We start from the raw sequence: 27,973 nt of genomic DNA on the forward strand, positions 1-27,973 counted from the left end.
CACTAGTTGTTAGCACATTGCTGTTCCGTGGAACTTCAAAGTCTGCAGATTGGCTGCCACATTTACAATAGTTTTGTTTATTCTCCCCTGGGATGCGTGCATTTTCGGCAAGGCCAGTATTTGTTGCCCATCTCTAATTGCCCTGGAACCGAGTGGCTTGCTAGTCCGTTTCAGAGGGCAGTTAAGAGTCAACCACATTGCTTTGGGTCTGGAGTTACATGTGGGCCAGACCCAGTAAGGATGGCAGATTTACTTCCCTGAAGGACATTAGTGAACCAGATGGGTTTTTACTACCATCTATGATAGTTGCCGTGGTCACCACTTTTTATATTCCAGATGTATTCCAAATTCCACCCATGGACCATGTCCCTGAGCATTAGCCTGTAACGTTACCACTGTGCCACCATCTCACTCTTCATTAGCTGTGAAGCACTTTGGAACATTCTGAGATTTGAAAGGTGCTACATAAATGCAAGCCTTTTTTTTCTTTAAATACAATCAGCTAGATATGATTTTCTCTGAGAGGGGACCTGATAGAGGTGTATAAGATTATGAGGGGCATAGGTAGGGTGGATAGGAAGGCACTTTTTCCATTAGTAGAGGGGTCAATAACCAGGGGGCATAGATTTAAGGCAAGAGGTAGAAGGCTAAGAGGGGAGTTGAGGAGAAAGTTTTTCACCTAGAGGGTGGCAGAAGCCTAGAAATCTCTGTCTGAAAGGGTGGTTCAGTCAGAAACTCTCGTAACATTTAAGAAGTATTTAGATATTCACTTGCATTGCCATAGCCTCCAGGGCTATGGGCCAAACCCTGGAAAATGGGATTAATGTCATCAGATCTTTGTTGACTGGCATGGACACGATGGGTAGAATGGCCTCCTTCTGTGCTGTAAATGTCTATGAGTCTATGAGCCTATGACTTGAGGAAGGAGGAAAGTTAATACGCTAATCTATTGACCCCTGCTGGACAATGCCTGCACAGCACTGGTTAAAAGAAAGAGTGCATTTATGTTGTGTTTTTCACAGCCACTATATATCTCAAAGTTTTTTTACAGCCAATGAAGTACTTGTAGGAAATGTGGCAGCCAATCTATACACAGCAAACTCCCACAAAAAGCAATGTGACAATGATAATCTGTTTTTTGCAACGTTGTTTAAGGGATAAATATTGGCCAGGATACCAAGGATAACACCTACTTTTCTTTGAAATTGTGCCATGAGATCTTTTACATCCACCTGAGCAGGCAGATGGGGCTTCAGTTTAAAATCCCATCTGAAATGTGGTACCTCCGACAGTGCAGCACTTTCTCAGTAGCCCAGGACTAGAGCATCGAATCTAGGCTGATACTTTCAGTGCAGTACTGAGGGAGTGCCATAGTGTCAGAGGTGTCTTTTGGATAAGACATTAAACCGAGGCTCCATTTATCCTCCCAGGTTGATGTAAAAGCTCCCATTTGGCTTTTTTGAAGAACAACAGCATTGGCCAATATTTGTCTCTTTATCAACATCACTAGTTGTTAGCACATTGCTGTTCTGTGGGACTTCACAGTCTGCAGATTGGCTGCCACATTTACAATAGTTTTGTTTATTCTCCCCTGGGATGCGTGCATTTTTGGCAAGGCCAGTATTTGTTGCCCATCTCTAATTGCCCTGGAACCGAGTGGCTTGCTAGTCCGTTTCGGAGGGCAGTTAAGAGTCAACCACATTGCTTTGGGTCTGGAGTTACATGCGGGCCAGACCCAGTAAGGATGGCAGATTTACTTCCCTGAAGGACATTAGTGAACCAGATGGGTTTTTACTACCATCAATGATAGTTGCCGTGGTCACCACTTTTTATATTCCAGATTTATTCCAAATTCCACCCACGGACCATGTCCCTGAGCATTAGCCTGTAACATTACCACTGTGCCACCATCTCACTCTTCATTAGCTGTGAAGCACTTTGGAACATTCTGAGATTTGAAAGGTGCTACATAAATGCAAGCCTTTTTTTTCTTTTAAATACAATCAGCTAGATATGATTTTCTCTTGCCGAAAACAGTCACTTGAATTGCATGTGATCCTTTGTTAGAGGATGTGTCATGTTTCCTTTCACACGTATCACTTGAGAGCAGCCTTTGGGAAATTCCTGTTGTGCATTATATAGGCAAAGATTCATGGCCTAGGTCATAATTCATCTTTACATAATGTTAGTTGGAATCTTATGAAGTAAATATGTTCTGAAGCATTAAGAGAACCTCGCCACCATAGTGAGGTGCCAGGTGGACAGAATTCTCAGGAAGAGAACAAGCCCGTTCTTTCTTGAGCACTTAAAATAACCCCTTATTATTTAATATGCATATCAGTAATTACACTAATTACAGAAGGAAGTTTGGGCTGTAAAATAACACACTTGCGTAAACTAAAGACTTCATTACAACTTCATTAGGTATAACAAAATCCCTTAATGGCAGTTAATGTAGAGAAATATTTAACCAGGCATATAATCGGTATAGTTACTGTATTTGACACTTTTTAAGAATGGTATTGATTTTTCTGCACCTATGAAAAGGCTTCTATGGACATTAAAGGTGAAATATTTGATTGTGGTACGTTGAAATGAACTTGCTTATAAATTGTTCACATTTATGTACCAAGCCTAAATATGTTTAAACCATCCCTCAACTGATCACATCCCCGCTTACAAACTTTTCTTTATTCATTCAAGGATGTGGACATTGCTGTCAACGCCAGCATTTATTGCCCATCCATAATTGCCCCTGAGAAGGTGATGGTGAGCTATTTTCTGGGACCACAGCAGTTCAAGGCGATGCCTCATCATCGATGCCAACTTCTGGTGAATGAATAAACCAAACCACACATCACCCCTACCCACCCCTCTCCCCCACCCCACACACACACCCCCCCCACCCCCCCCAACCTTTCCACTTGTGGGAGAGGCGAAAAAAGGCAGAGGTTTTGTCATCATTTTAGGAATCCTTGGTCTAATATTTCTCTCTGTCCCCTTAATTGCAGTCAGGCCAAGCCCCAAAATGCCAAGTCCCAAAGCGCTTTACAGTCAATAAGTACTTTTGAAGTGTAGTCACTGTTATAATGTAGGAAACAGGTAGCCAATTTGGGCAGATCCCACAAACATCAGTGCGATGTTGATTGAGGGACAAATATTGGCTGGGACCCCAGCAATAACCCCCTGGTTCTACTTTAAAATAGTATCATGGGCTCTTTTACACCCACCTGAGGGAACAGACAGGGCTTCGGTTTAACATCTCATCCAAAAGACAACACCTCCAACAGTGTCAAACTCCCTCAGCACTGTCTTGAAGTTCAGCCTAGATTTCTGTGCTCCAGTTCTGGAGTGGGACTTGAACACAGAATCTTATAACTTAGGGGCAACAGTGCTACTAAATGAGTCATACCTGGCATCAAGATGAATGCGGAATATAATTCCATGATGAGCTGAGGTGAGTAGAATAAGGAGGTAGAGTACCTCAAGCAGGTAGCTGCACACTGCTTAAGCCCAGCTTTAATATGTGTGGTGCATAGGCCATCTTTTAAAAACTCCCTGTTCAATGCACCGTTCAATCAATTTAACATTTAGCTGTCATTTCGATGCCAGTAGTGGAGATTTTGAGAGTGTATAAGGGCCCAGTTTCCCTGGCCACAAAGCAGAGAATGCTGAGGGCTGATCTAGTAGAGGTTTTTAGAATTATGAGAAGATTTGATAGGTCCTCTGTCAAACAGAGGCATAGTGAGTGGTGGGGGAGTTCAAAACCTGTGGTTGTAAATATAAGATAGTCACTAATAAAATCAATCAGGAATTCAAGAGAAATTATTTTTTCCGGAGAGTGGTTAGAATGTGGAACTTGATACCACATGAAGTGGTTGAGGTGAATAGCACAGATGCATTTAAGGCAAAGCTAAGTACATGAAGGAGAGAAGAATGAAAGGTTATGCTGATAGGGTGAGTGTGGTAAAGTGAGGTACCCTGTCCCTTTAAGAGAATGCAAGTGTACTGATCATGTGACAGCACTGACGAATCACTGCACAGCATGGGCAGCTGGGAACTGTGAGTCTCGTTCTGGAGCTTTCTGAGTGAGCACATATGATCTGGTGCTTTGCCCTATGTCTCAATAAACCATCACTGTTTATTCTTACATCAGTCTCTTCCTGTTATTAATTGCAAGCAGCAATTGAGAAAACAGGAAGGTATGCAGTTAGAGTTCGGTTGGCCAACTAACTCATTTACCCAAGACATAAAAGTGGTGACGAGGTCAAAGAACAAAAGAAAATAAATTCCAAGACGGGTGAGCATAGCATTGGAAAGAGCATTTGCACTCACCTTGTGAAATAGGCGACAGCAGGCAATTGTTGCAGAAAGCAGTGCGGCAGTTTAAAATTTAAAAGAAACCCTGTAAATCGCGATCGCGGGGAATCCCGCCAAAACTCGAAAAGAGCTCGAAACTCAACAGGGAAGAGCTGCCAGCTGCAGAAACAGTGTTTAAAAAAGTGACTGCTCTTAAAGCGGCAATACATTTAAAAGGGTAAATACGTGAAAAATGGCTATCAACAGAAAATTATAATAGACCCCAGAGAGAGGGCGACTCTGCGGTAAGCCAAACACCTAAAGTCGTCATTACCTGGAAAGCCTATGGGAAGTGCAATCCCTTTGCAGTTGTTGACGATGCCGCAGTTCGGGCACATTGATCCATTCGACCCCATTTCAGATGACTGGTCTCAGTATGTCGAACGCCTAGCGTTCTTTTTTACCACTAACGACATCGCGGGGGAGAAGAAGAGGGCGATTGGTTTGTCCTCATGCGGGAGCAAAACATACAGGCTTATCCACAGCCTTACATCACCTTGCGCCCCAGACTTTCGACAAGTTAATAAAAATTGTACAGAGCCACCTGAAACCAAAGCCCTCAGTTACTATCCAGCACTTCAAGTTCAGTTCAAGGAACAGGCTTCCAGGGGAGACAATAGCTGACTATGTGGCCATTTTAAAGGCATTAACTGAGCATTGAGAATTCGGAACGTCCATTGGTGTTATGTTGAGAGGCCAGCTGATATGCGGGATTGGAGATGATATGATCCAAAGGCTTTTGCTAGCCGAACCCAGTCAAATTACAGCGAAAGGCTTACAGGAATTGCTGCAAAAGTATACTTCCGTTTTCAATGATGAGTTAGAAATGATTCGAGGGCGACAGGCCAGGATCCATATAGACCCAAACGCAATCCCCAGATTTATAAGAGCCAGGCCAGTCCCTTATGCTGTATGGGACAAAGTTGAAACCGAATTGGACAGGCTGGAAAAATTGGGCATCCTACAACCAGTGCAATTTTCTGAGTGGGCGGCACCCATCGTACCTACTGAAGCCGGACCAAAGCTTGCATTTATGCAGTGACTATAAGCTAACTGTCAATAAGGTGGCCAAACTTGATAAATACCTGATACCCAAGATTGAGGAATTGCATTCAAAGTTGGCAAGAGGCACCACATATTTGAAATTAGGCATGAGCCATGCCTACCAGCAGATAGAGTTGGAAAAGGACTCTAGGGAATTCGTCACCATTAATACGCACCGAGGATTGTATCAATACACGCATCTACTCTTTGGGGTCTATTCAGCATGTGCTATTTTCCAAAGAACAATGGAAAACTTGCTCCAAGGATTGGATTTACTTGGATGACGTATTGGTCACCGGACTGACCGACAATGAACACTTAGTAAATCTAGAAGAGGTGCTCAAACGCTTCACACAAGCGGGGGTACGTTTAAAACTAGAGAAGTGTCTGTTCCAAGCGAAGGAGGTAGTTTACTTGGTCCACAAGGTTGATGCTCAGGGCCTGCATCCGGTGGAAGAAAAAGTCCAGGCCATTCATTAGGCACCTGCCCCGAGAAATATCACAGAGCTTAAGGCCTTCTTAGGTATGGTAAACTACTATGGCCTATTCCTCCCACACCTATTGACTGTGCTGGCCCCATTGTACGGCCTGCTTAAGAAGAACCAGAAATGGCATTGGCAAGCCCTGCACCAGGACACTTTCCTGAAAGTGAAGCGATTGTTAAGGTCATCGGCCTTGTTGGTCAACTTTGACCCCAAGAAAGGAATTAATTTTAACATGTGATGCGTCCCCCTTATGGAATAGGGGCTGTATTTTCACATCGGATGGCGGATGGCTCTGAATGACCCATTGGTTATATATCTCACACACTCAGTGTTGCAGAGCAATGATATTCCAAGATTGAAAAGGACAGCTTATCTATTGTGTTCAGCGTCCGGATGTTTCATCAATGTCTCCATGGTCGCCATTTCCATATTATAACCGACCACAAGCCTTTTCTGAGGTTATTTGGAGAAGATAAAGCGATACCACCTATCATTGACTTGCATCCAGAGATGGGCATTAATATTAGCCGCCTACGAACGCACATTTGTTCACCATTCGGGAACTCAAATCGCACCTGAGCTGCCTTCCCCTGCCAGCTAATAACAGGGAGGCTCCAATTCCACCGGAACTGGCCTTAATACAATATTCTGGATTCCCCCCCTTGATCAGACCAGAGAAATCCGTGAGTGGACCAGCCGGAACCCGTTATTGTCTAACATCCGGGAGCAAGTCTTGAACGGTTGGTCAGGTGGATCTCAATAAACCATCACTGTTTATTCTTAGATAAAAGCAAAATACTGCAGATTGCTGGAAACCTGAAACAAAAACAGAAAATGCTGGAAAAACTCAGCAGGTCCAACAGCATCTGTGGAGAGAAAGACAGAGTTAACGTTTCAAGTCCATATGACTTCCCTTCTTATTCTTACATCAGTCTCTCCCCGTGATTGATTGCAAGCGGCAATTGAGGAGAACATAGGAAGGCATGCAGTTAGAATTAGGTTGGCCAACAAACTCATTTACTCAAGACATAAAAGTGAGATGAAGTAGAGTGGGAAGAGGCTTGTTATGGAGCATAAACACTGGCATAGACAGGTTGGGCCTAATGGCCTGCTTTTGCATTGGAAATTCTATATAATTAAACCATTACCTCTAATGTAACTATATATCACATTGACTAATTTTATAAATGTATGTTTTCTCAGGATGTGGGTGACAGTGCTAAGGGAGTACTTATTACCCATTCCTGGTTATCCTCATAAAGCTAAGAATCAACAACATTATGTGGAATCATTTTTAAATTCATTCACAGGATAGGAGTGCTTCCAGCAAAGCCAACATTCATGGTCCTCTCCTAATTGCCCTTCAGAAGGTGGTGGTGAGCCTTTTTCTTGAAGCACTGCAGGCTATGTGGTGTAGGTAGTCCCACAGGGACCAGGTTCCAGAAATGTTACCCCCCACCAGCAATGATGAATGAATGGTGATGTACATTCAAGTCAAGATGGTGTGTAACTTGAGGGAAAACTTAGAGGTGATGGTGTCCCATGCAGCTGCTGCCCTTATCCTTCTAGGTGATGGTCAGGGTTTAGGGATTGCTAGGTAAGCAAAGAAGCCTTTGTGAGTTGCTGCAGTGCATCCCATGGATAGTGCACTCTACAGCCATGGTGCCCCAAGCGATGGGAGAAGTGGATGCTTCAGGAGGTGGGTGGGGTGCCAATCAAACTTGTACTGTTGTCCTGGATGTTGTTGAGCTTCCCAAATGCTGTTGTGGCTGCACCATCCAGGCAAGTGGAGAATATTGCATCACACTCCTGACTTGTGTCTTGTCGGTTGTAGAGAGGCTTTGGGATGTCAGGAGAACACCCAGCATCTGAATTGCTATAGTATTTGTCAGTGTGCTTGCACACGAGCAGGGGAGAGACCTCATCCCGAGTGAGACACAGCCAGAGTGAGTGTGGGTATTGGCAATTTGGTGCACAGTGGGAATTCAGTGCAGAGTGGAAGAGGTGCTCTTTGCATTTTTTCTTTGCTACCAACTTCTTAAATCTTCAGAGAGTGGTCTTGCCCTGCTGCAGCAGTAGAGGCTACAAGGGAGGGAAATGACTGGTAAGTAGTGAGTAAGGTCGGGTAAGTATTTACTACTTTTATCGCTTATAGTTTAAGGTCTTTTTGTGGTTTATAGTTTGTATATTTTTTAGTAATGAGGATCAGGAAAGAAGGGCCCTAGAGTAATTGATTTAAAAGGTTTAATTTAAAGGGATAACTCATGGCAAGAGAGCTCAAAGCCGTGGTGTATTCCTCGTGCTCCATTTGGGAAGCCGGGAACATTTCCAGTGCCCGGGACCAGCATGTGTGCAGGAAGTGTGTCCAGCTGCAGCTCCTGGAAGCTCGGGTTTCAGAGCTGGAACGGCGGCTGGGGACACTGTGGAGCATCCGCGAGTCTGAGAGTATCGTGGATAGCACGTTTAGAGAGCTGGTCACACCGCAGCTGAAGGGACTTGATGAAGGAAAGGGATGGGTGACCACCAGGCAGTCCAAGAGAAACAAGCAGGTAGTTCAGGAGTCCCCTGGGGTCCCGCTCGCAAATCGGTATTCCATTTTGGAGGCTGATGTCTGTTGGTTGGTTCCTCCAGGGAGTGCAGACAGAGCCAAACTTCTGGCACCACAAGCAGTCTGTCTGTACAGAATGGGAGGAAGAGATGAAGGGCAATAGTAATAGGGGATTCTATAGTCAGGGGAACAGATAGGCGCTACTGTGGCTTTCAATGTGACTCCAGGATGGTGTGTTGCCTCCCTGGTGCCAGGTTCGGGATGTCACTGAACGGCTGCAGGGCATCCTGAAGGGGGAGGGTGATAAGGCAGAGGTCATGGTACATGTTGGTACCAATGACATAGGTAGAAAGAGGGATGAGGTCTTGCATTAAGAATTCAGGGAGTTAGGCAATAGACTGAAAAGCAGGACCTCTCGGTTGCAATCTCTAGATTACTCCCAGTCCCACGTGCTAACGAGCACAGAAATAGGGGAATAGCGCAGATGAATACGTGGCTTAAGAGTTGGTGCAGGGGGGAGGGTTTTAGATTCCTGGATGACGGGGACCATTTCTGGGGAAGGTGGGACCTATACAAGCGGGATGGTCTACATTTGAACCACAGCAGGACTAACATCCTTGCGGGCGGGTTTGCTAGTGCTGTTGGAAGGAGTTTAAACTAATTCAGCAGGGGGAGGGGACACAGAATATTAGCAGAATAGGGACACATGATAATACAGTGAAACAATCAAGTCACAAGGAGTACAGCTACATTAAGTTTCAAGGGAGTAAGGCAAGGCTGGGTGGCCTCTACTTTAATGCCAGGAGTATTACAGGTAAAACGGATGAGTTAAGGGTGAGGATTAACACGTGGTATTGTGATATAGCAGCCAGCACTGAGATGTGGTTGAGGGAGGGGCAGGATTGGCAGCTCAACATTTCAGGGTATAGAATCTTCAGGCGAGACAGGGGAGGGGGTAAAAGAGGAGGAGGCATTGCATTATTAGTTAAGGAATCAGTTACTGCAGTAAGGAGAGATGATGTCTTGGAGGGGGCATCAAATCAGGCTTCATGGGTAGAGCTTAGGAATAAAAAAGGGGAAGCCACATTATTAGGTGTTTATTATAGGCCCCCAGGCAGACAGAAGGCAGACAGGTGGCTGAGGCGGTGATGAGGGAGCATTTTAGTGATAGCGACCACAACATGATACAATTTAAGCTTGTTATGGACAAAAAAATATTATTATATTTCAATTTTCCCAACATTAATTGGGATAGACAGAGTGTTAAGGGCTTGGATGGAGTGGATTTCTTGAAATGTGTACATTTGAGAACAAATGAGAACTTTTTAGGCCAATATGTAGAGGGTCCAACAAGGGACAGCGCATTGCTGGACCTAATTCCGGGGAATGAAGGCAGACAGGTGGCTGAGGCGGTGATGAGGGAGCATTTTAGTGATAGCGACCACAACATGATACAATTTAAGCTTGTTATGGACAAAAAAATAGACAAGTTGCAAAAAAATGTTTTGGATTGGGGGAGAGCGGATTTTAGTAAAATAAGGCAGGATCTGGCCAAGGTAGACTGGGAACAGCTACTTGTGGGGAAACCTACAGAAGAGCAGTGGGGGGCGTTCAAAAAAGAAATGGGGAGGCAGGCTCAACATGTTCCCTCTAGGGTGATAGGAAGGAGTAACAAGCCCAGAGAACAATGGATGACCAGAGGTATTCAGGATATGATGAGAAGGCAAAGAAAGGCTTTTAGCAGGTACAAGGGGAGCAAATCAGCGGAGGCATTAGTGGAGTACAGAAAGTGCAGGGTGGAGCTTAAGAAAGTAATTAGGAGAGCAAGGAGGGGATATGAGAAAGCTCCGTCTGGTAAAAGTAGGGAAAATCCCAAGATATTCTATAAGAATATCAATGGGAAGAGGATAACCAGGGAAAGAATAGGGCCCATTAGGGACCAAGGGGGCAATCTGTGGATGGAGCCAGAGGGCATCGGTAGAGTATTGAACGAATAATTCACATCCGTCTTCACCCAAGAGAATGAGGATGAAGGTATGGAACTTGGGGAGAGAGACTGCGAGGTTCTTGAGCAAATTGATAAAGGGAGTGACAAGGTTTTGGAGGTGTTGGCAGGCTTAAAAGTGGAAAAATCTCCAGGTCCAGATGATTTGTGTCCCAGACTGCTGAGGGAGGCCAGGGAGGAGATCGCAGGGGCTCTGATCCAAATTTTTAATTCCTCTCTGGTCACGGGGGAGGTGCCAGAGGACTGGAGAACAGCTAATGTGGTTCCGCTATTTAAGAAGGGTTGTAGAGATAAGCCAGGGAACTACAGGCCAGTGAGTCTCACGTCAGTGGTAGGGAAACTATTGGAGAAAATTCTGAAGGAGAGAATCTATCTCCACTTGGAGAAGCAAGGTTTGATCAGGGATAGTCAGCATGGCTTTGTCAGAGGGAGGTCATGCCTAACAAATTTGATTGAATTTTTTGAGGTGACCAGGTGTGTAGATGAGGGTAGTGCAGTTGATGTAGTTTATATGGATTTCAGCAAAGCCTTTGACAAGGTCCCCCTTTGACAAGGTCCCACATGGGAGACTTATAAAGAAGGCAAATGCACATGGGATACAGGGTAATTTGATAAGGTGGATTCAAAATTGGCTTAGTTGTAGGAGACAGAGGATGATGACAGAAGGCTGCTTTAGTGACTGGAAGCCAGTGTCCAGTGGCATACCACAGGGATTTGTGCTGGATCCCCTATTATTCGTCACTTATATAAACAACATAGATGACTATGTGGGGGGTAAGATTAGTAAGTTTGCGGATGACACAAAGATTGGCCAGATGGTTAACAGTGAGAAAAACAAAAAGCTAAAAGCTACTGCGGATGCTGGAAATCCAAAACAAAAACAGAATTACCTGGAAAAACTCAGCAGGTCTGGCAGCATCGGTGGAGAAGAAAACAGTTGACGTTTCGAGTCCTCATGATGCTTCGGCAGAACTGAAGTATAGTTAGGAGAGAGGTGAAATATAAGCTGGTCTAAGGTGGGGGGCAGGGGGAGAGAGAAGTTGAGGGTGGGGTGGTTGTGGGGGCAAGCAAGCAGTGATAGGAGCAGATAATCAAAAGATGTCACAGACAAAAGGATCAAAGAGGTGTTGAAGGTGGTGATATTATCTAAGAAAAGTGCTAATTAAGAATGGATGGCAGGATACTCAAGGTTTTTCCAGGTAATTCTGTTTTTGTTTTGGTTAACAGTGAGGTTGAGCATCTTGGGCTACAGGAAGATATAGATGGGATGGTCAAATGGGCAGATAAGTGGCAGAAGGAATTTAACTCTGAAAAGTGTGAGATGATACACTTTGGAAGGATTAATTTGACAAGGAAGTATTCAATGAACGGCATGACACTAGGAAGTTCTGAGGAACAAAGGGACCTTGGCATGTGTGTCCATAGATCTCTGAAGGCAGAGGGGCATGTTATTGGGGTGGTGAAAAAGGCATATGGAACACTTGCCTTTATCAATCGAGGCATAGATTACAAAAGTAGGGAGGTCATGTTGGAGTTGTATAGAACCTTGGTGAGGCCACAGCTGGAGTACTGTGTGCAGTTCTGATCACCACAAGAAGGATTTGATTGCACTGGAGGGGGTGCAGAGGAGATTCACTAGGATGTTGCCTGGGATGAAACATTTAAGTTATGAAGAAAGGTTGGATAGACTTGGGTTGTTTTCGTTGGAGCAGAGAAAACTGAGGGGCGACCTGATCAAGGTGTACAAGATTATGAGCGGCATGGACAGGGTGGATAGGGAGCAGCTGTTCCCCTTAGTTGAAGGGTCAGTCACGAGGGGACATAAGTTCAAGGTGAGGGGCAGGAGGTTTGGGGGGGATGTGAAGAAAAACGTTTTTTACCCAGAGGGTGGTGACGGTCTGGAATGCACTGCCTGGGAAGGTGGTGGAGGCGGGTTGCCTCACATCCTTTAAAAAGTACCTGGATGAGCACTTGGCATGTCATAACATTCAAGGCTATGGGCCAAATGCTGATAAATGGGATTTGGTGGGTCGGTCAGGTGTTTCTCACGTGTCGGTGCAGACTCGATGGGCCGAAGGGCCTCTTCTGCACTCTGTGATTTGTGGCATTTATATAGTTGGTCTAATTGAATTTCCAGTCAATGGTGGCACCCACACCCACCCCCTGAACCAAATGTCATTGTTTGGTACTTGTAGGCCCTGAATGTCACTTGCCACTTATCAGTCCAATATTGGACATTTTCCAGGTCTTACTCTATGAGGCTCCATAGAGTGGTTCATTATCTGAAGATTACACATGGAGCTGAACACTGTGTAATCATTAAGAAACAGCCCTACTTCTGACCTCATCATGGAAAGAATTTAATCAATGAAGCAGCTGAAGATGGTTGGATTTTGCCTCAAGAAACTTCTGCACCAATTCCCTTTGACTGAAAAAATTGGCCTCTGACAACAGCAATCTTCTTTTGTGTTAGATATAGCTCCAGCCACTGTTTTTCCAGATCCCCAATGACTTCAGTTTGCTAGAGTTCTTTTGTACCACACAAATGCTGCCTTAATGTCAAGGGCAGTCACTCTCACCTCGCTGTAATGAGATCAATAGACAAGCAGTCCTGGTGGAACCTAAACTGATCAATGGCGAGGTTATTGATAAGTGTTACTTAATAGCACTACTGACAATTCCTACTATTACTTTGCTGATGAGTGGAGTCACAATAGCCCAGACAAGTTAGACATGGTGCCTTCTTTAACCTGAAGGACATATTGGGTTTTTAACAACACTAGCAGCTTTCATGCTCATCTTCTAGTGCTAGCCCACCAGATTTAATAAATGACCAGATTTATTGAACTTCATTTCATAGCTTCCCATGGTGGGATTGATACTTTTCAGCCATGGTTTGTCTAGTACAATAATCACTAGGCGATTGTACAGTTTAATGGTGTGCCCGCTTTCCTCTACATTGGAGAGACCAAACGCAGACTGGGTGACCGCTTTGCAGAACACCTTCGGTCTGTCCGCAAGCATGACCCAGACCTCTCTGTTGCTTGCCATTTCAACACTCCACCCTGCTCTCTTGCACACATGTCTGTCCTTGGCTTGCTGCATTGTTCCAGTGAAGCTCAATGCAAACTGGAGGAACAGCACCTCATCTTCCGACTAGGCACTTTACAGCCTTCCGGACTGAATATTGAGTTCAACAATTTTAGATCTTGAACTCTCTCCTCCATCCCCACCCCCTTTCCGTTTCTTCCCCCTCCTTTTTGTTTTTTCCAATAATTTGTATAGATTTTTCTTTTCTCACCTATTTCCATTATTTTTAAATGTATTTCCACCCATTGTTTATTTCTACCTTTTAGTATTCCCCCACTCCCACTAGAGCTATCTGTACCTTATCTGTCCTGTCTTCTACTCTTAATTAGCACATTCCTTTAGATAATATCACCACCTTCAACACCTCTTTGTTCTTTTGTCTGTGACAGCTTTTGGTTATCTCCACCCATCACTGGCTGCTTGTCCCAACAAACCCCCCACCCCCTTAAACCAGCTTATATTTCACCCCTTTCCTATTTTTACTTAGTTCTGTTGAAGGGTCATGAGGACTCGAAACGTCAACTGTGCTCTTCTACGCCAATGCTGCCAGACCTGCTGAGTTTTTCCAGGTATTTCTGTTTCTGTTTTTGTTCAAGACTTGATAATCTCGTCTAGGCTCTTAGTTCAGTGTAATGAGGGAGATCATATCAGATGCCATTTTTTGCATGAAATGTTAAACTGCCTGCCCTCTCAAATGGACATAAAAAATTCCAAGGCAACTTTTGAAGAGGAACAGGGAAATCCCCTGGTGTCCTGGCCATCATTTAGCCCTCAAAACAGATGATCTGGTAATGTATTTAATTGCTGCTCATGGGCACTTGGTGTACACAAATTGCCTGCCTGATTTCCTATATTACCATAGTTATTACAGTCCAAAAAATACTTCATTGGCTGTTAATCACTTTGGGATATTCTAAGGGAATGAATGGCGTTATAATAATTACAATTCATTGTTTCTTTTAAAAATACAAATAAAAACATAGTAGCCATTTTTAAAGTCATAAAAAAATCACATCTAATTACTCATCTTCAGAAGCAGCATCAGAGCTCCAGTCAGCTCATAGTTGCTCAGAGTCCCCTTGTTTTCCTTTAGCACTTAAAACCTATTTCTATTAAATATCCATACTCATATGACCAAAAAGGCATCAGCACAATCTCACTTGTTCCCAGAAGGCAATTAACATTACACATCAGCTTGATTCCCTGACAACACCCCCAAGCATGCTTATCCTTTCTTACAAATGATCCCCTCAGCATCCTTTTATGGAGTACTTAAGCATCCAGTTTGCCTGGTCAGTCCGTTAATGGTCTACACGAATGTAATAGTTGCATGTCAAAACCTGGTGGAGTCAGTTCTACATGGTCAGGTTAAATCGCAGTTAAGAGGCTTGTCAAGTGTTACGAATCAATTAGTATCTTTGGACGGCTTTGAGGTTCTTTGTTAAAGATTTCCAGAATCTTGTGGCTCGTTCCTATTGTGTTTAGCAATTTGGACAGTGCTGCCTTCAGATTAAATACCACGGCAAACCTGCTCGGCATGTTGTACTGCAGACAGAGCTTTTCTCAACCAGTGTTCTGGGTGGATTCTTATTTTAGCTTAAATCATCAAGGCACATTGATATGCAAAGGTGTAACGCATCTCTCTAAAAGTGATTCAGAACATCAAACTAAAATTTCCAAGGTTCATACACAAATGTTTTAACCAAGCAACGTTAGAGTTCATTTCAAAAGTGAACATTTCTTCCAAGATCCAAGTATTTTCTCCACTATCATTCCAGATACACTGAAACCATGGCAATCTCGAGGCAAGTTTCACCGTATCTGAAACAGCAATTAATTTCAAAATGCAGCACATTACTGATGTAGTGTTAAGTCGGGACACAGTGTGTAAGGTAAATTTAGTCCGGTAATTGGTAGCTACCATGATTTGTAACGTGCAACTTTATTTTTGCTAAATATATGGGTGGGAGGGCAACTCAAAAGTAAACAAGCCAAAATCGCAACTCCAGCGTTAGATGAGTTATTTACGTGAATTTTATAAGAATATATGCACCCGAACGAGGAATTGGGAATTGAGTGTAAACAAAACCACATTAGGAGGTCACAAATTTACATTCTGTATATTGTTTCGGCACAAACAATTATTTGGCAATTCCATTGCATAAGGAGCGTGTTTTTTAAATATAAATCTTGCACCAATTTTCTTGCACTTGACTTTAGTGATTGGTAATCTCAACAGGAAGTTTACAGAACTCACATGATAGTCACAGTACAACACCAGCAAAAACAATTGGAAATAATGAAAAATAATTCAAACAAGAAACAGAAAAAGAGCAAAACAAAACCAATAATTGTAGAAATTTCTTACAAAAAAAACGAAACAGTTGAAAGAGTGAGTTTGACCAAAGTTACAAAATATCGAAATGTAATATACAATTACTGGTGATGACTTCGTTGGTTCAAATACCTTTTTAGATACTTCCTGGAAACGGGTGGACTACTGAATAGTTTCATCAACATAAATGTTAAAGAGATGAAGGTACGCTTAAACCTCGGTTTCCCTTATTTTCCTGATTCAATGCTTTGCAGCTGCCAAAAATCACCGCTTTAAATAGATCGCGCCTTATCAAATAATGAAGAGTGATAAATCATTAATAAGCATGAACAGCATTCACCATTCATATGAAGGTGGAGGCCATTCTACCTGAAGTATCCACTTCCAGTCTGTTTTTAACCAGCAGCTGCAAACCAACTGAAAGAGTACCAAGGGGTGACTGAGTGAACGTGTACCTTTATTTCTCTTTATAACATTTCTACTTTTTTCACATTATCAAGTATCCCAAAGAGTGTGATTACATGTAGTGCAGAGAATAAGACATTTATTATGCTACCGCTTTCAAATATCAGAAAAAAGTAAGGTGAATAATGCAGCCAGATGGCACCCACGGCATAATGTGCTTACTCCCCACTTATGCAATGGAACATAACTGGTGCTGAGAGATTGGAAAGTTTTTACATCCTTTCTCTGCTTTCCAAAGATTCATGTGGCGGTGGGAAGTGGCTTTGGGAAAGAAAAGGTGGAAGAAATTTTCACAGAAGCCTGGAAACACATATTCAAAATGTTAAGAGAAATCAAAACAAAATCAAGTGCACTACAGGGCCCAAAGCACAGTCGATATTTTTGTTGGAGGCAGTAGTAAAGTATCCAAAGTTGGATATCCAAATTGTAGCATATTGAAAATAACATCCCAGTAACACTAACGGTCTGACCTAAATACCACTAGGGCACGGTAAACGTTGCATCTGATTTACAAAGCATCCTCACGTCATCTCTGGTTAGAGCAGAACTGGTACACTGAGTTTAACTTGTGAAATTTAATGCTGGATCCCTTGAAATTGGACATGGCAGTATAAGTGAACTCTTTTTGTAACTGTGATCTACCGATCACTAGCACTGAATCTGCTCATTTATGTTAGAAAAGAATGACAATTGAAAAAAAGTTAAACAAATCCTTTACGCGCCCTGACAATGAGCTTCAAAAAGCTCTTGCTGAATTGGAAATTGTGTTACAAAATTCAGAGCATTACATTAATAATATTGTTTTCTTCACTTTTTCTCACCCTGATCAAGGTAACAAGCAAATGCAGCATTTTTTGTTTTTTAAACACCAACACACACAGCTACAGAGTAGCTCTTTCTCCGCCCCAACAAATGGCCTTAACCCAACTTTAAGAATAATGCACAAGTTCTTGTCAAAAATGCCATCAGGCTCAGTGTGGCTGCCAGTTCGGTGCCTTTTTGTGGTGAAAAAACCCAAATTGGTTGCACACAGGAGCTTGGCAGCTACCAGCTGAAGGAGAAACTTCCTTCTCATCAGTTTGACATTGATTTGAGCCCGACCCCAGGAGATAAAAGGACAATATGTATATTCCAGCCCTGTAAGCAGCGTTTTTGCTGCATTTTGTCCTCCCCCCAGCCCCCAATCTACTTTTCTTTTCCTGGTCAATTTTAGCTGCCTTGTATGATTAATTATTCCAGTCCTCTCTGCATTTCATTCTTCTACTGCTGTTCCCTATAGTTATTCTTTTCCCCCATCTAGGCCGTTTTTCATCCTAGGCAATATTTATCTGGCCAAAATGAAGCACTTCTATGTGACCATCTGGAGTTCAGATCTTAATGATGGGCAACAATCAACATAAAGCACTTTACAGTGTGCCATGGCAGCTCCAGCTAATAATACCTTGCAGTTTGACAACAGTCATGAAGGCTACTGATTTCCTGTGTCAAAGTATCTTAACATAAATGAACAAAGACTACATAACCAACTCCCATTCTGCAAAGTGCTTCCAATAACCAAGATTGTGTTGTACACAAAACAGCGACAAGTTCCTCCATCAGGCCGAGAGACTCCCGACTAAACGATGTCTCAAACTGGCCGGTGTTCGGTTGTCCCAATTTGGCACATGGAACGCCAATGGTCGCCAGCTTCTCGTCATTTCTCTATTTTATATTGCGCACTATCCTTCTGCAATGGTTCGTCTTCATTTCACCCAGCGCTTGCTCCAACTTGCGAATTAGGTGCAGCAAGGTGGCCGGGTCAGTTTGAAGGACATTGGCATTCTGACGTCCATTCTGTTCCAGGTGCAGCTTCAGAGTCAGAAGTGGTTTGATCTGTTGCCTTAAGGCACGGCTGGCCAACTGATAGAAGAAACAAAACAAAAGTTTGGTATCATCTTAACCTCAGCTTTTGCATCAAACCAGCTGACAACAAAAATATGAATATTCTCTTGTTTACAGTTTAATAATGTATTAGTTTACTGCGGTTAGTTTTGTTATGGATGTTTATTAGACTGATACATTAAGGTTTTAGAAGAGCAAAGACACGCTTGACAGACCTCCATGTCTGTTTTAATGTAGATTGCGGAACTCCGTGTGATAGGTTATTTGAATCTCCAGAAAGCATTTGACAAGGATTCAATGTCAGCGCTGACTAATGGAATTAAAAAGCATAGGAACCCAGCTCAGAATTTGAGACTGAGTTAAAAACAAAAACAGCAAGGAATATATATAAGACGCAGAGTCAAATTAAGGGCCCTGGAGTGGAGTATTACAGGGGGTTGGGTCTGAATCCCTATTTCTTATCTCCATAAATGACCTGGATGGAGAAACCATCGCAAATCACAAATCCTTGACAACATAAAAGTCTACGACAGCAGCACACTGTGACACTTAATAATTTACAGACAAATTTAGGTCAGTTATGGAATTAGGTGAACCAACTGAAAATAGAAGATTGGGACACAAACCTAACATTGAAACATACGGCCACAGTTACATTACTTCCAAGTTGATGCAAAGTCGTGTTAGGTGTACCTGAACATGAAAGTGGCAGTATATACCCCAATTTTACATTTGAGAAAGATAAAGTCAGGGATAGAAGGTGGTGAACAATGCAATCCTTCAAACATATCCATTAAATCATGGCTGATCTGTAAGTCAACTCCATACCCAACTCTGTTCCATTTCCCTTGATACCCGTCACCAATGAAATCTGTTAATCTCTACTCTGGAAAATTTCAATTCACTCAGCATCTACAGCTTTTTAGGAAGCAGTTACAGATTTTTACTGCCTTTTGTGTGGAAAAAGTACTCCCTGATTTTATTTCTGCAATAGCAAAGCTCGAATTTTAAGGTTACTTTTCCCCTTCCCCACAAGCCAAGTTTGTGCAACCTGTTCTCACAATTTAACACTTTAAATCCTGGTGCATGGGAGCTCAATGAAAGAGTAACGCCTGCCATTACCAACGTCGGTATCTGCACGCTCATAGCACCAACAATGCATCAAAATTCGAGCCCTTCTGTTGAGAGTATGAACAGAGATTTCGCAAAACCAAGGAAAATATTTGATACAGAAGGTGCATGATTGAGTTTACAAAGAAATTTCACTGCACACAGAGATACATATATGAAAATTATATATGAGACTGTGTAAAATGGCTGTGCTTTAGAGGGATTTCTAAACTCTTTACCTGTACATCCAGTCGCCATTCTAAGTTGTGGTAATGAGGGAAGTCTGGGGCCAGTTCATTCAGGATGCTCCGAATCTCTTTCCTATTTTCCAGGTAAAGCTGCAGTAGTAATTTATTTAGATCTTCAGGAAAACCCAAAACAAGCACAGAGTCCTGGAAATCCACCTCGGAAATCTAACCACAAGTTATATTTGTTATTGCACATTGCAGTTAAATTCACAAAAACAATAGTTGTCCTCTCCCGCCGAGGTTAACACAATGATCAACCAAGCAACGCAAATACAGGAGGTTCCTGACTTAATTCTTGATCTGTATCAATATTCTGGGGCGGGGTGGGGGGGATGCTGGGTGGCTCAGATAGCTACCATGTGTTTCACAATAATGTAGAGAGCGCAGGTTCGATTCCCGATCTGGCTGAGGTAGACTTGGGACCTGCCTCCTTTTGCCTTGCCCCTGAGTGGAAAGCAATGGCAAACCACCACTGACAAAAACGGCTAAGGAAAACTGCTCAGCATGAAGCATCAGCCAAGAATGAGGCAAGAACCTGCCTTCAGGCAGAGCACGCATGAATGAATCAATCAATATTCCATCTAAATTCTTTACATTGGGAGCAGCCCGTTCATTTGAATGCATGGTACCTTCAAATGTTTTTTGCAGCATATCTCATAAGGGACAACTTGCGAGTGGCCTGAAAGGCATTTCTGGGTTGTTATGCGGCTAACCATATGCAGCTTACAGGGAACATCAGCCTGTACTAAACTGCCAGATATCAGTCAGGGCAGTAGCAACTCAGGGCAAAAACCAGCATGACATCCCAGTGCCGAGCAGTAACCCCTGCTGGCTATATACAGGCATCAGGCTTGGTCAGATATCACCAACACATGTGTTAGGCTCACCCGTGCAGAATGGCTACTGGGGTGAGGCGATGGAAAGCAACCATTACTGTGAACAATACAATACAGCGAGGGGCTAAAGTCTGTAATAGAGAAGTGAGAAAATTGATGGAAAGAAGTCAACGAAAAATGTCAACTGTTATGAAAGATAGTGAAAGGCTGTAACATATTGAAAGACTATTCAGGTTTGTCCTGAAGATTAAGACTCAGGTTTAAATTGTGCTCCTTTTCCCAAAACTCTGCAGCCTGTGTCCAATCCACCAAGTCCCACTCAGGTATTACTCCTGACCTTGCAGACTTGCGTTTGTTCCTCGGCAAATGCCTCAAATTTCAAAATTCTTAAACAGCTTCAAGAGCTGGTTTGTCCATATTTTTGCGACTGTGTAATTCTCACCACAGCCACGAGCCTAACCCACAAATCTGCCCCCGATGTTAATTGCATCAACTGAGGTTAAGTACATACAAGTGGAGGGCATTGATTACAAAGAGACACTGACTCAGGAGTAGAGTGGAGTCAGGAGAGATATACCTGAAATGTTACACTCTGTGAATAAACTGATTCCAAGACTGACTCTGGTTTCTTCCTTGACCAACTGGCTATCAAGAGTGTAACACTGACTCTTGTTCATCATCCCCTCCCTCCATTGGAGGCCAGGCCTTTAGTCGCCAATGGCCAACACTCGAGAGTTTGCTGCTTAAATCCAGCCTGCCTCCCTTTACTCTCCTCCTATAATGTCCCTTTAAGTCACCCATTCCTAAAATCTTGGGTTTGCCATCCATTTATTTGATTCCGCTTTTGTGAATATTTTGTGGGATATTTTTTGACATTAGGGGCACTTTATAAATTCAAGTTTGCCATTCCACCACATCCCACAGTTCCTTTTACCCTGCCATTTTGCTGGTGACTTAATCTATCCAAAGGTTAGCCTTTGTACAAAACAGTTCTGTCTGACTTTCCTTTTTACTCCTAATCTGTGAATTCTTAACTCTGCTTTCTGGTGTTTGAATTCTTTCCCAGAGCAAACAATTTTGCTGGATCAACTTTGTCTCTTACCTCTCGATATAAAAGGAAAAGATGATTACTGCTCCTGCCTTCCACCCCAACTTATACGAAAAACTTACAGGCAGGAAAAAGAGCAGCTGGCCCAACAAGGCTGCCCTGTTTCCATGATGGTTAGAGTATCACAACAACATTTCTTTCTCTCTTCCCACCCACCATCCCTCCACAGTCACATAATCGCCTGGAAGAGGCAAAAAACCCACAACAAATAAAGGGGGGGGGGGGGAAAAAAAGGTTTTTCCTCTCTAATCCCTTCTTCGATCGAAACTAGTCCAGGGGTTCAAGTGACGGCTAACCCCAAAGGGTATGTAGATAAATGAATTTGTTTACCATTATCTTGGAGCTCTCCGTTAACAAGTACATCAATCCCTCAACTCCATGTTGTACAGTTTCAGTGCTCACGTTCAGCTTCCCTACAAAAAAAAATGTCAATTGGAAAACTCCTGTGTTGATGTGCATTACATTTCACACACACAGATTATTGCCCTGCTATATAGTTTGGTAATTCATCTGAGGCACTGCATTGTCACAACACTGGGGCAAATGGAGAAATGGGGTAGGGAATTTGATGTAGTCTACATGGAAGAAACTTATCGCTTTAGCGGAGGGGTCAATAGCCAGGGGATAGATTTAAAGTAAGGGGCAGGAGGTTTAGAGGGGACTTGAAGAAAATGTTTTTCACCCAAAGGGTGGGGGGTATCTGGAACTCACTGCCTGAAAGGGTGGTAGAGGTGGGAACCTTCACAACATTTAAGGAGTATTTAGATAAACATTTGAAATGCCATAGCATACAAGGCTACAGGCCAAGTGCTGGAAAATGGGATTAGAGTAGATAGGACCTTGATGACCGGCGCAGACACGATGGGCCGAAGGGCCTCTTTCCATGCTGTAAACTCTATGACACACTATGACACTATTTCCAATCAATTATATCAAAGCAACTGTCATCGCTATCCTGTTGGACATGTATTTATGGCCAGCAGGTGAGGGAAGCGAGTTGCATGTAAAATAGCTGCCTTATTCCCCTACACAATATTCATTAAAGAACCACAGTATATAAATAAGTCTTAAATTTCTTTCTCTCTCTACTTATAACTCTGTGAGGAAACATAATCTTGGTATCACAGCCGAATTCACACCCACATAACCGCATATGCGAAACCACACTGGCATTCTGGAAAGCAGTTTATTGATAACCCCCTGGCTTGTACTGTCCGAATGTAATAAAGTCCACACAAAAAAGTTTTAAAAGTTACAGTTTTACTTCTCACACTGTAATTCAATGCATCTCTTATTATCAAGCAACGCACAATATGCTGGTTGACCCAAGCCCATGCCTCTTTTTAATCTTTCAAGGGATGTGGCCATCGCTGACTAGGCCAGCATTTATTGCCCATCCCTAATTGCCCCTTGAGAGGGTGGCGGTGAGCTGCCTTCTTGAACCACTGCAGTCTACATGGTGCAGGTACACCCACAGTGCTGTTAGGAATGGCGTTCCAGGATTTTGAACCAGCGACAGTGAAGGAACAGAGATATAGTTCCAAAACAGGATGGTGAATGGCTTGGAGGGGAATTGCAGGTGGTGGCGTTCCCATGCATTTGCTGCCCTTGTTCTTCTATATGGTAGAGGTCGTGGGTTTGGAAGGTGCTGTCAAAGGAGCCTTGGTGAGTTGCTGCAGTGCATCGTGTAGATGGTACTCACTGCTGCCACTGTACCTCAATGGTGGAAGGAGTGAATACTTAAGGTGGTGTATGGGGTGCCAATTAAGCGGGCTGCTTTGTCCTGGATAGTGTCAAGCTTCTTGAGTGTCGTCGGAGCTGCACTCGTCCAGGCAGGTGGAGTGTATTCCATCACACCCCAGACTTGTGCCCTGTAGATGGGGGACAGGCTTTGGGGAATCAGGTGGTGAGTTATTGGTCGCAGAATTCATAGCCTCTGGCCTGCTCTTGTAGACACAGTATTTATGTGGCTAATCCAGTTCAGTTTCAGGTCAATGGTAACCCCCAGGATGTTGATAGTGGGGGATCAGCAATAGTAATACCATTGAATGTCAAGTGGAGGTGGTTGAATTTTCTCTTGTTGGAGATGGTCATTGCCTGGAACTTGTGTGGCGCGAATGTTACTTGTCACTTATTAGCCCAAGCCTGAATGTCGTCCAGGTCTTGCCACATACAGACAGGACTGCTTTAGTATGAGGAGTCGCAAATGGTAAGCTTTGTGCAATCATCAGCGAACATCCCCACTTCAGACCTTAGATGGAGCAAAAGTCATTTATGAACTGGCTAAAGATGGTTGGACCTAGGACGCAACCCTTAGAAACTCCTGTAGTGATGTCCTGGGACTGAGATGATTGACTACAAACAACCACAACCATCTTCCTTTGCACTCAGTATGACTCCAACCAGTGGAGAGTTTTCCCCTAATTCCCATTGATTCCAGTTTTGCTAGGGCTCCTTGATGCCACGTTCAGTCAAATGCTGCCTTGATGTCAAGGGCAGTCATTCTCACCTTACCTGTTGTGTGAACCAGTGAAGTGGCAATGGACACAGTAATGTTACCAAACAACCTATTCTCAACAAATGCCCTCATCACTTAAATATCCTGCTCTAACAAGCTAATAACACTTGCATCAAGTTAGAATATGATATTATTCCCATAATCAATAAAACAATGCATATCTAGTGGTTCCCATTAAATTGTCCCAAATGCACAGCTCCTTGATGACAGCAATACACCCTCTTTAATTCATTTAGTCCCAGCACCCCCTAGATCAGTCAGAGAACCATAGAAACCAGGAGCAGGAGTAGGCTATTCGGCCCTTTGAGCCTGCTCCGCCATTCACTCTGATCATGGCTGATCATCCAACTCAAGTGCACTTAATAGGAAGCCTACTACATTTAATGGTTTCACTTACTGGGTGGGAAAACCATGTCGAGCTGCAGGTGAACAAGAATATGCAGCTGCAGTCTCCTCGGCCCTCCCAACATTCATTATTCAGGGCAACAAGACTGTGTGTACAGTTAGTTACTTCCCCCAAAACACAGACTATGGGTCGAGGAATTGTAATATTAGCACATTCCGCTGAGTTAAAGAACGCTGCTGCCTTAAATAGGATCACAGATTAAAAGCTGCTCATAATTACATACTTGCCGCTCCTTCAAATATTTTGGGATTTGAGCCTTTCTTTAAAAATTCCACAGCAATTCGGCAGAATTCTCCTACAACTGAACCAAAAAATGGTTTATTACACAAATGACTGGTTCATTACAATAACAAAAACTTGAAAATAAAAATTCCCTTCCTTCTCCTCCCTTGTATTTTTGAGTTATTTACTCTTCCCTATTTGGGTTTATTTGCACCAGGCTGATTGATACAACTGGTGCTGTGTTGTGCAGTGTGCTGTTCTACAGATCTCTATCTGTGACTTGCCACACAGCAAGCCCATAATATCAAGCATCCCATTCTCGGACATGAGCATCACTAACAAGGTCAGCACCCGAGTTTGACATGACTGAGCATCTCATGGGCCACTCTGGAGGGCAATCAAGGATCACCCAGGTTGGTTGATGGACAGGAGTCACATACAGACCAAACTGGGTAGGCTTGCCAGGTTCTTCCCCTCTAAAAGTGAAACAGACAAGTTTGGTCAGTATTTATGCCTCAAGTAGCCACCAATACCCCATCCCCGTACCTCCCCACTTATTTCCATGTAGCCCTATCCACCCCCACCCCACAACCCTACCCCACCCCTAACACCTAGACCTAGGTGTCATTATTCAAGAAGGGAGGAAGAGAGAAACCAGGGAACTACAGGCCAGTCAGTCTAACCTCAGTGATGGAAGCAATTCTGAGGGACAGAATTAATCTATGCTTGGAGAGGCAGCACGGCTTTGTTAAGAGGGAGTCATGTCTGACCAATTTGATTGAATTTTTCGAAAAGGTGACCAGGTGTGTAGATGAGGGAAACGCATTTGACATGGTCTACTTGGACTTCAGCAAGGCTTTTCATAAGGTCCCACATGGGATCCCATGGGATCCAAGACAATTTGGCAGATTGGGTCCAGAATTGGCTCAGTGGCAGGAAGCAGAGGGTGATGGTCAAGGGGTGTTTTTGTGACTGGATGCCTGTGTCCAGTGGGGTTCCACACGGATCAGTGTTGGGTCCCTTGCTGTTTGTGGTATATATAAACGATTTAGACTTGAATGTAGGAGGGTTGATCAGTAACTTCGCGGATGACACAAAAATTGGTGGGGTGATAAACAGTGAGGAGGATAGCCTTACATTACAGGAGGATATAGAAAGGGTTGGTCAGTGGCAAATGGAATTTAATCCGGATAAGTGTGAGGTGATGCACTTGGGCAGGACAAACAAGGCACGAGAATACACGATGAATGGTAGGACCCTAGGAAGTACCAAGGATCAGAGGGGGCTTGGTGTACATGTCCACAGGTCCCTTAAGGTAGTGGGACAGGTAGATAAGGTGGTTAAGAAGGCATATGGGATACTTGCCTTTATTAGCTGAGGCACAGAATATAAAAGCAGGGAGATTATGCTAGAACTGTATAAAACGCTGGTTAGGCCACAGCTAGAGTATTGCGTGCAGTTCTGGAATCCGCATGATAGGAAGGATGTGATTGCACTGGAGAGATGCAGGGGACATTTACCAGAGTGTTGCCTGGGCTGGAGAGTTTTAATTATGAGGAGAGATTGGATAGACTGGGGTTATTTTCATTGGAGTAGAGGAGATTGAGGGGGGACATGATTGAGGTGTATAAAATTATGAGGGGCATAGATAAAGTAGACAGGAAGGAACTTTTCTCCTTCGTGGAGGGATCAATAACCAGGGGGCATAGATTTAAGGTAAGGGGCAGGAGGTTTAGAGGCGATGTGAAGAATAATCTGGAACTCACTGCCTGAAAGGGTGGTAGAGGCAGAAACCCTCATAACATTTAAGAAGTATTTGGATGTGCACTTGCGATATCATGGCATACAAGGCTATGGGCGTAGTGCTGGAAAATGGGATTAGAATAGTTAGATATTTGTTTGACTGGTGCAAGACTCGATTGGGCTGAAGGGCCTTTTTCTGTGCTGTTGACCTCTATGACTCTATGAGACCCCATCCCTACCCCAACCCTTCCATATTCCTCCAACCCTTACACCACCCCATCCCTCCACCCACTACTCCTTCATCTCCACTCCTTGTACCCCAAGTCACCTACAGCCCCTCCCCCACCCCAATTCCTTACAGCTCCTCACCCAATCCCTACAGACCCCCCTCCCCCCCACCCCCATTCCTTACAGACCCCCCTCCCCCTCCACCCCCATTCCTTACAGACCCCCCTCCCCCTCCACCCCCACCCCCATTCCTTACAGACCCCCCTCCCCCCCACCCCCATTCCTTACAGACCCCCCTCCCCCCCACCCCCATTCCTTACAGACCCCCCACCCCCATTCCTTACAGACACCCCCCGCCCCCATTCCTTACAGACCCCCCCGCCCCCATTCCTTACAGACCCCCCTCCACCCCCCACCCCCATTCCTTACAGACCCCCCTCCACCCCCCACCCCCATTCCTTACAGACCACCCCCCCACCCCCATTCCTTACAGACCCCCCTCCACCCCCCACCCCCATTCCTTACAGACCCCCCTCCACCCCCCACCCCCATTCCTTACAGACCACCCCCCCACCCCCATTCCTTACAGACCCCCCTCCCCCCCACCCCCATTCCTTACAGACCCCCCTCCCCCCCACCCCCATTCCTTACAGACCCCCCCCACCCCCATTCCTTACAGACCCCCCCACCCCCATTCCTTACAGACCCCCCCACCCCCATTCCTTACAGACCCCCCCACCCCCATTCCTTACAGACCCCCCTCCCCCCCACCCCCATTCCTTACAGACCCCCCTCCCCCCCACCCCCATTCCTTACAGACCCCCCTCCCCCCCACCCCCATTCCTTACAGACCCCCCCACCCCCATTCCTTACAGACCCCCCTCCCCCCCACCCCCATTCCTTACAGACCCCCCTCCCCCCCACCCCCATTCCTTACAGCGCCATCCCCATCCCCCACCCCAGGTGCCCGGGCCCGGGCCTCTCCCCCTCTCACTCCTCGGTCTGCAGTCCTGGGTTTCAGTCACTCACCCGCAGAGTCCACCCGAGTTAAGAATCCCAGATGCTCCTTGTGCTCCTCTGATAAAACCAGCAGCATTTTCACTCGGAGCCCGGCCCGGGGTGGGTGGGTGGGGATGGGGTGGGGGGGGGAGAATACAGAAAGCACTTCCGTTCCGGGCCCCGGAAGTCCGTCCGCCCCTCACAGAGTCCGTGTCAAACCAGGGGCCGAAACAAAGGTTCCGCCTCCATAGCGCCGCCCTGTGGCTGGACTCAGACCCTAACCCTAACCCGCTCTTGGGCCAAAGCTGCCAATTCAGTGCCTCCCACACAGCCACAATCCTAT

General features: G+C 44.4%; 1 protein-coding gene across 1 annotated transcript; it reads right to left on the reverse strand.

The window, feature by feature from the left end:
• Positions 1 to 15,730: 15,730 nt before the first annotated feature.
• On the reverse strand, positions 15,731 to 27,799 carry commd2 (COMM domain containing 2). The gene is made up of 5 exons (XM_078564258.1): positions 27,661 to 27,799; positions 24,662 to 24,739; positions 21,845 to 21,927; positions 19,562 to 19,735; positions 15,731 to 18,230 (listed from the first exon to the last, which is right to left on the reverse strand). The coding sequence occupies exons 1-5, from the start codon at positions 27,725 to 27,727 to the stop codon at positions 18,033 to 18,035; spliced, it is 600 nt and encodes a 199-aa protein (XP_078420384.1). The 5' UTR covers positions 27,728 to 27,799; the 3' UTR covers positions 15,731 to 18,032.
• Positions 27,800 to 27,973: the final 174 nt, after the last annotated feature.

This window comes from Cetorhinus maximus, chromosome 19 (assembly GCF_964194155.1).
Source record: "Cetorhinus maximus chromosome 19, sCetMax3.hap1.1, whole genome shotgun sequence".
Classification (NCBI taxonomy): Eukaryota; Metazoa; Chordata; class Chondrichthyes; order Lamniformes; family Cetorhinidae; genus Cetorhinus; species Cetorhinus maximus.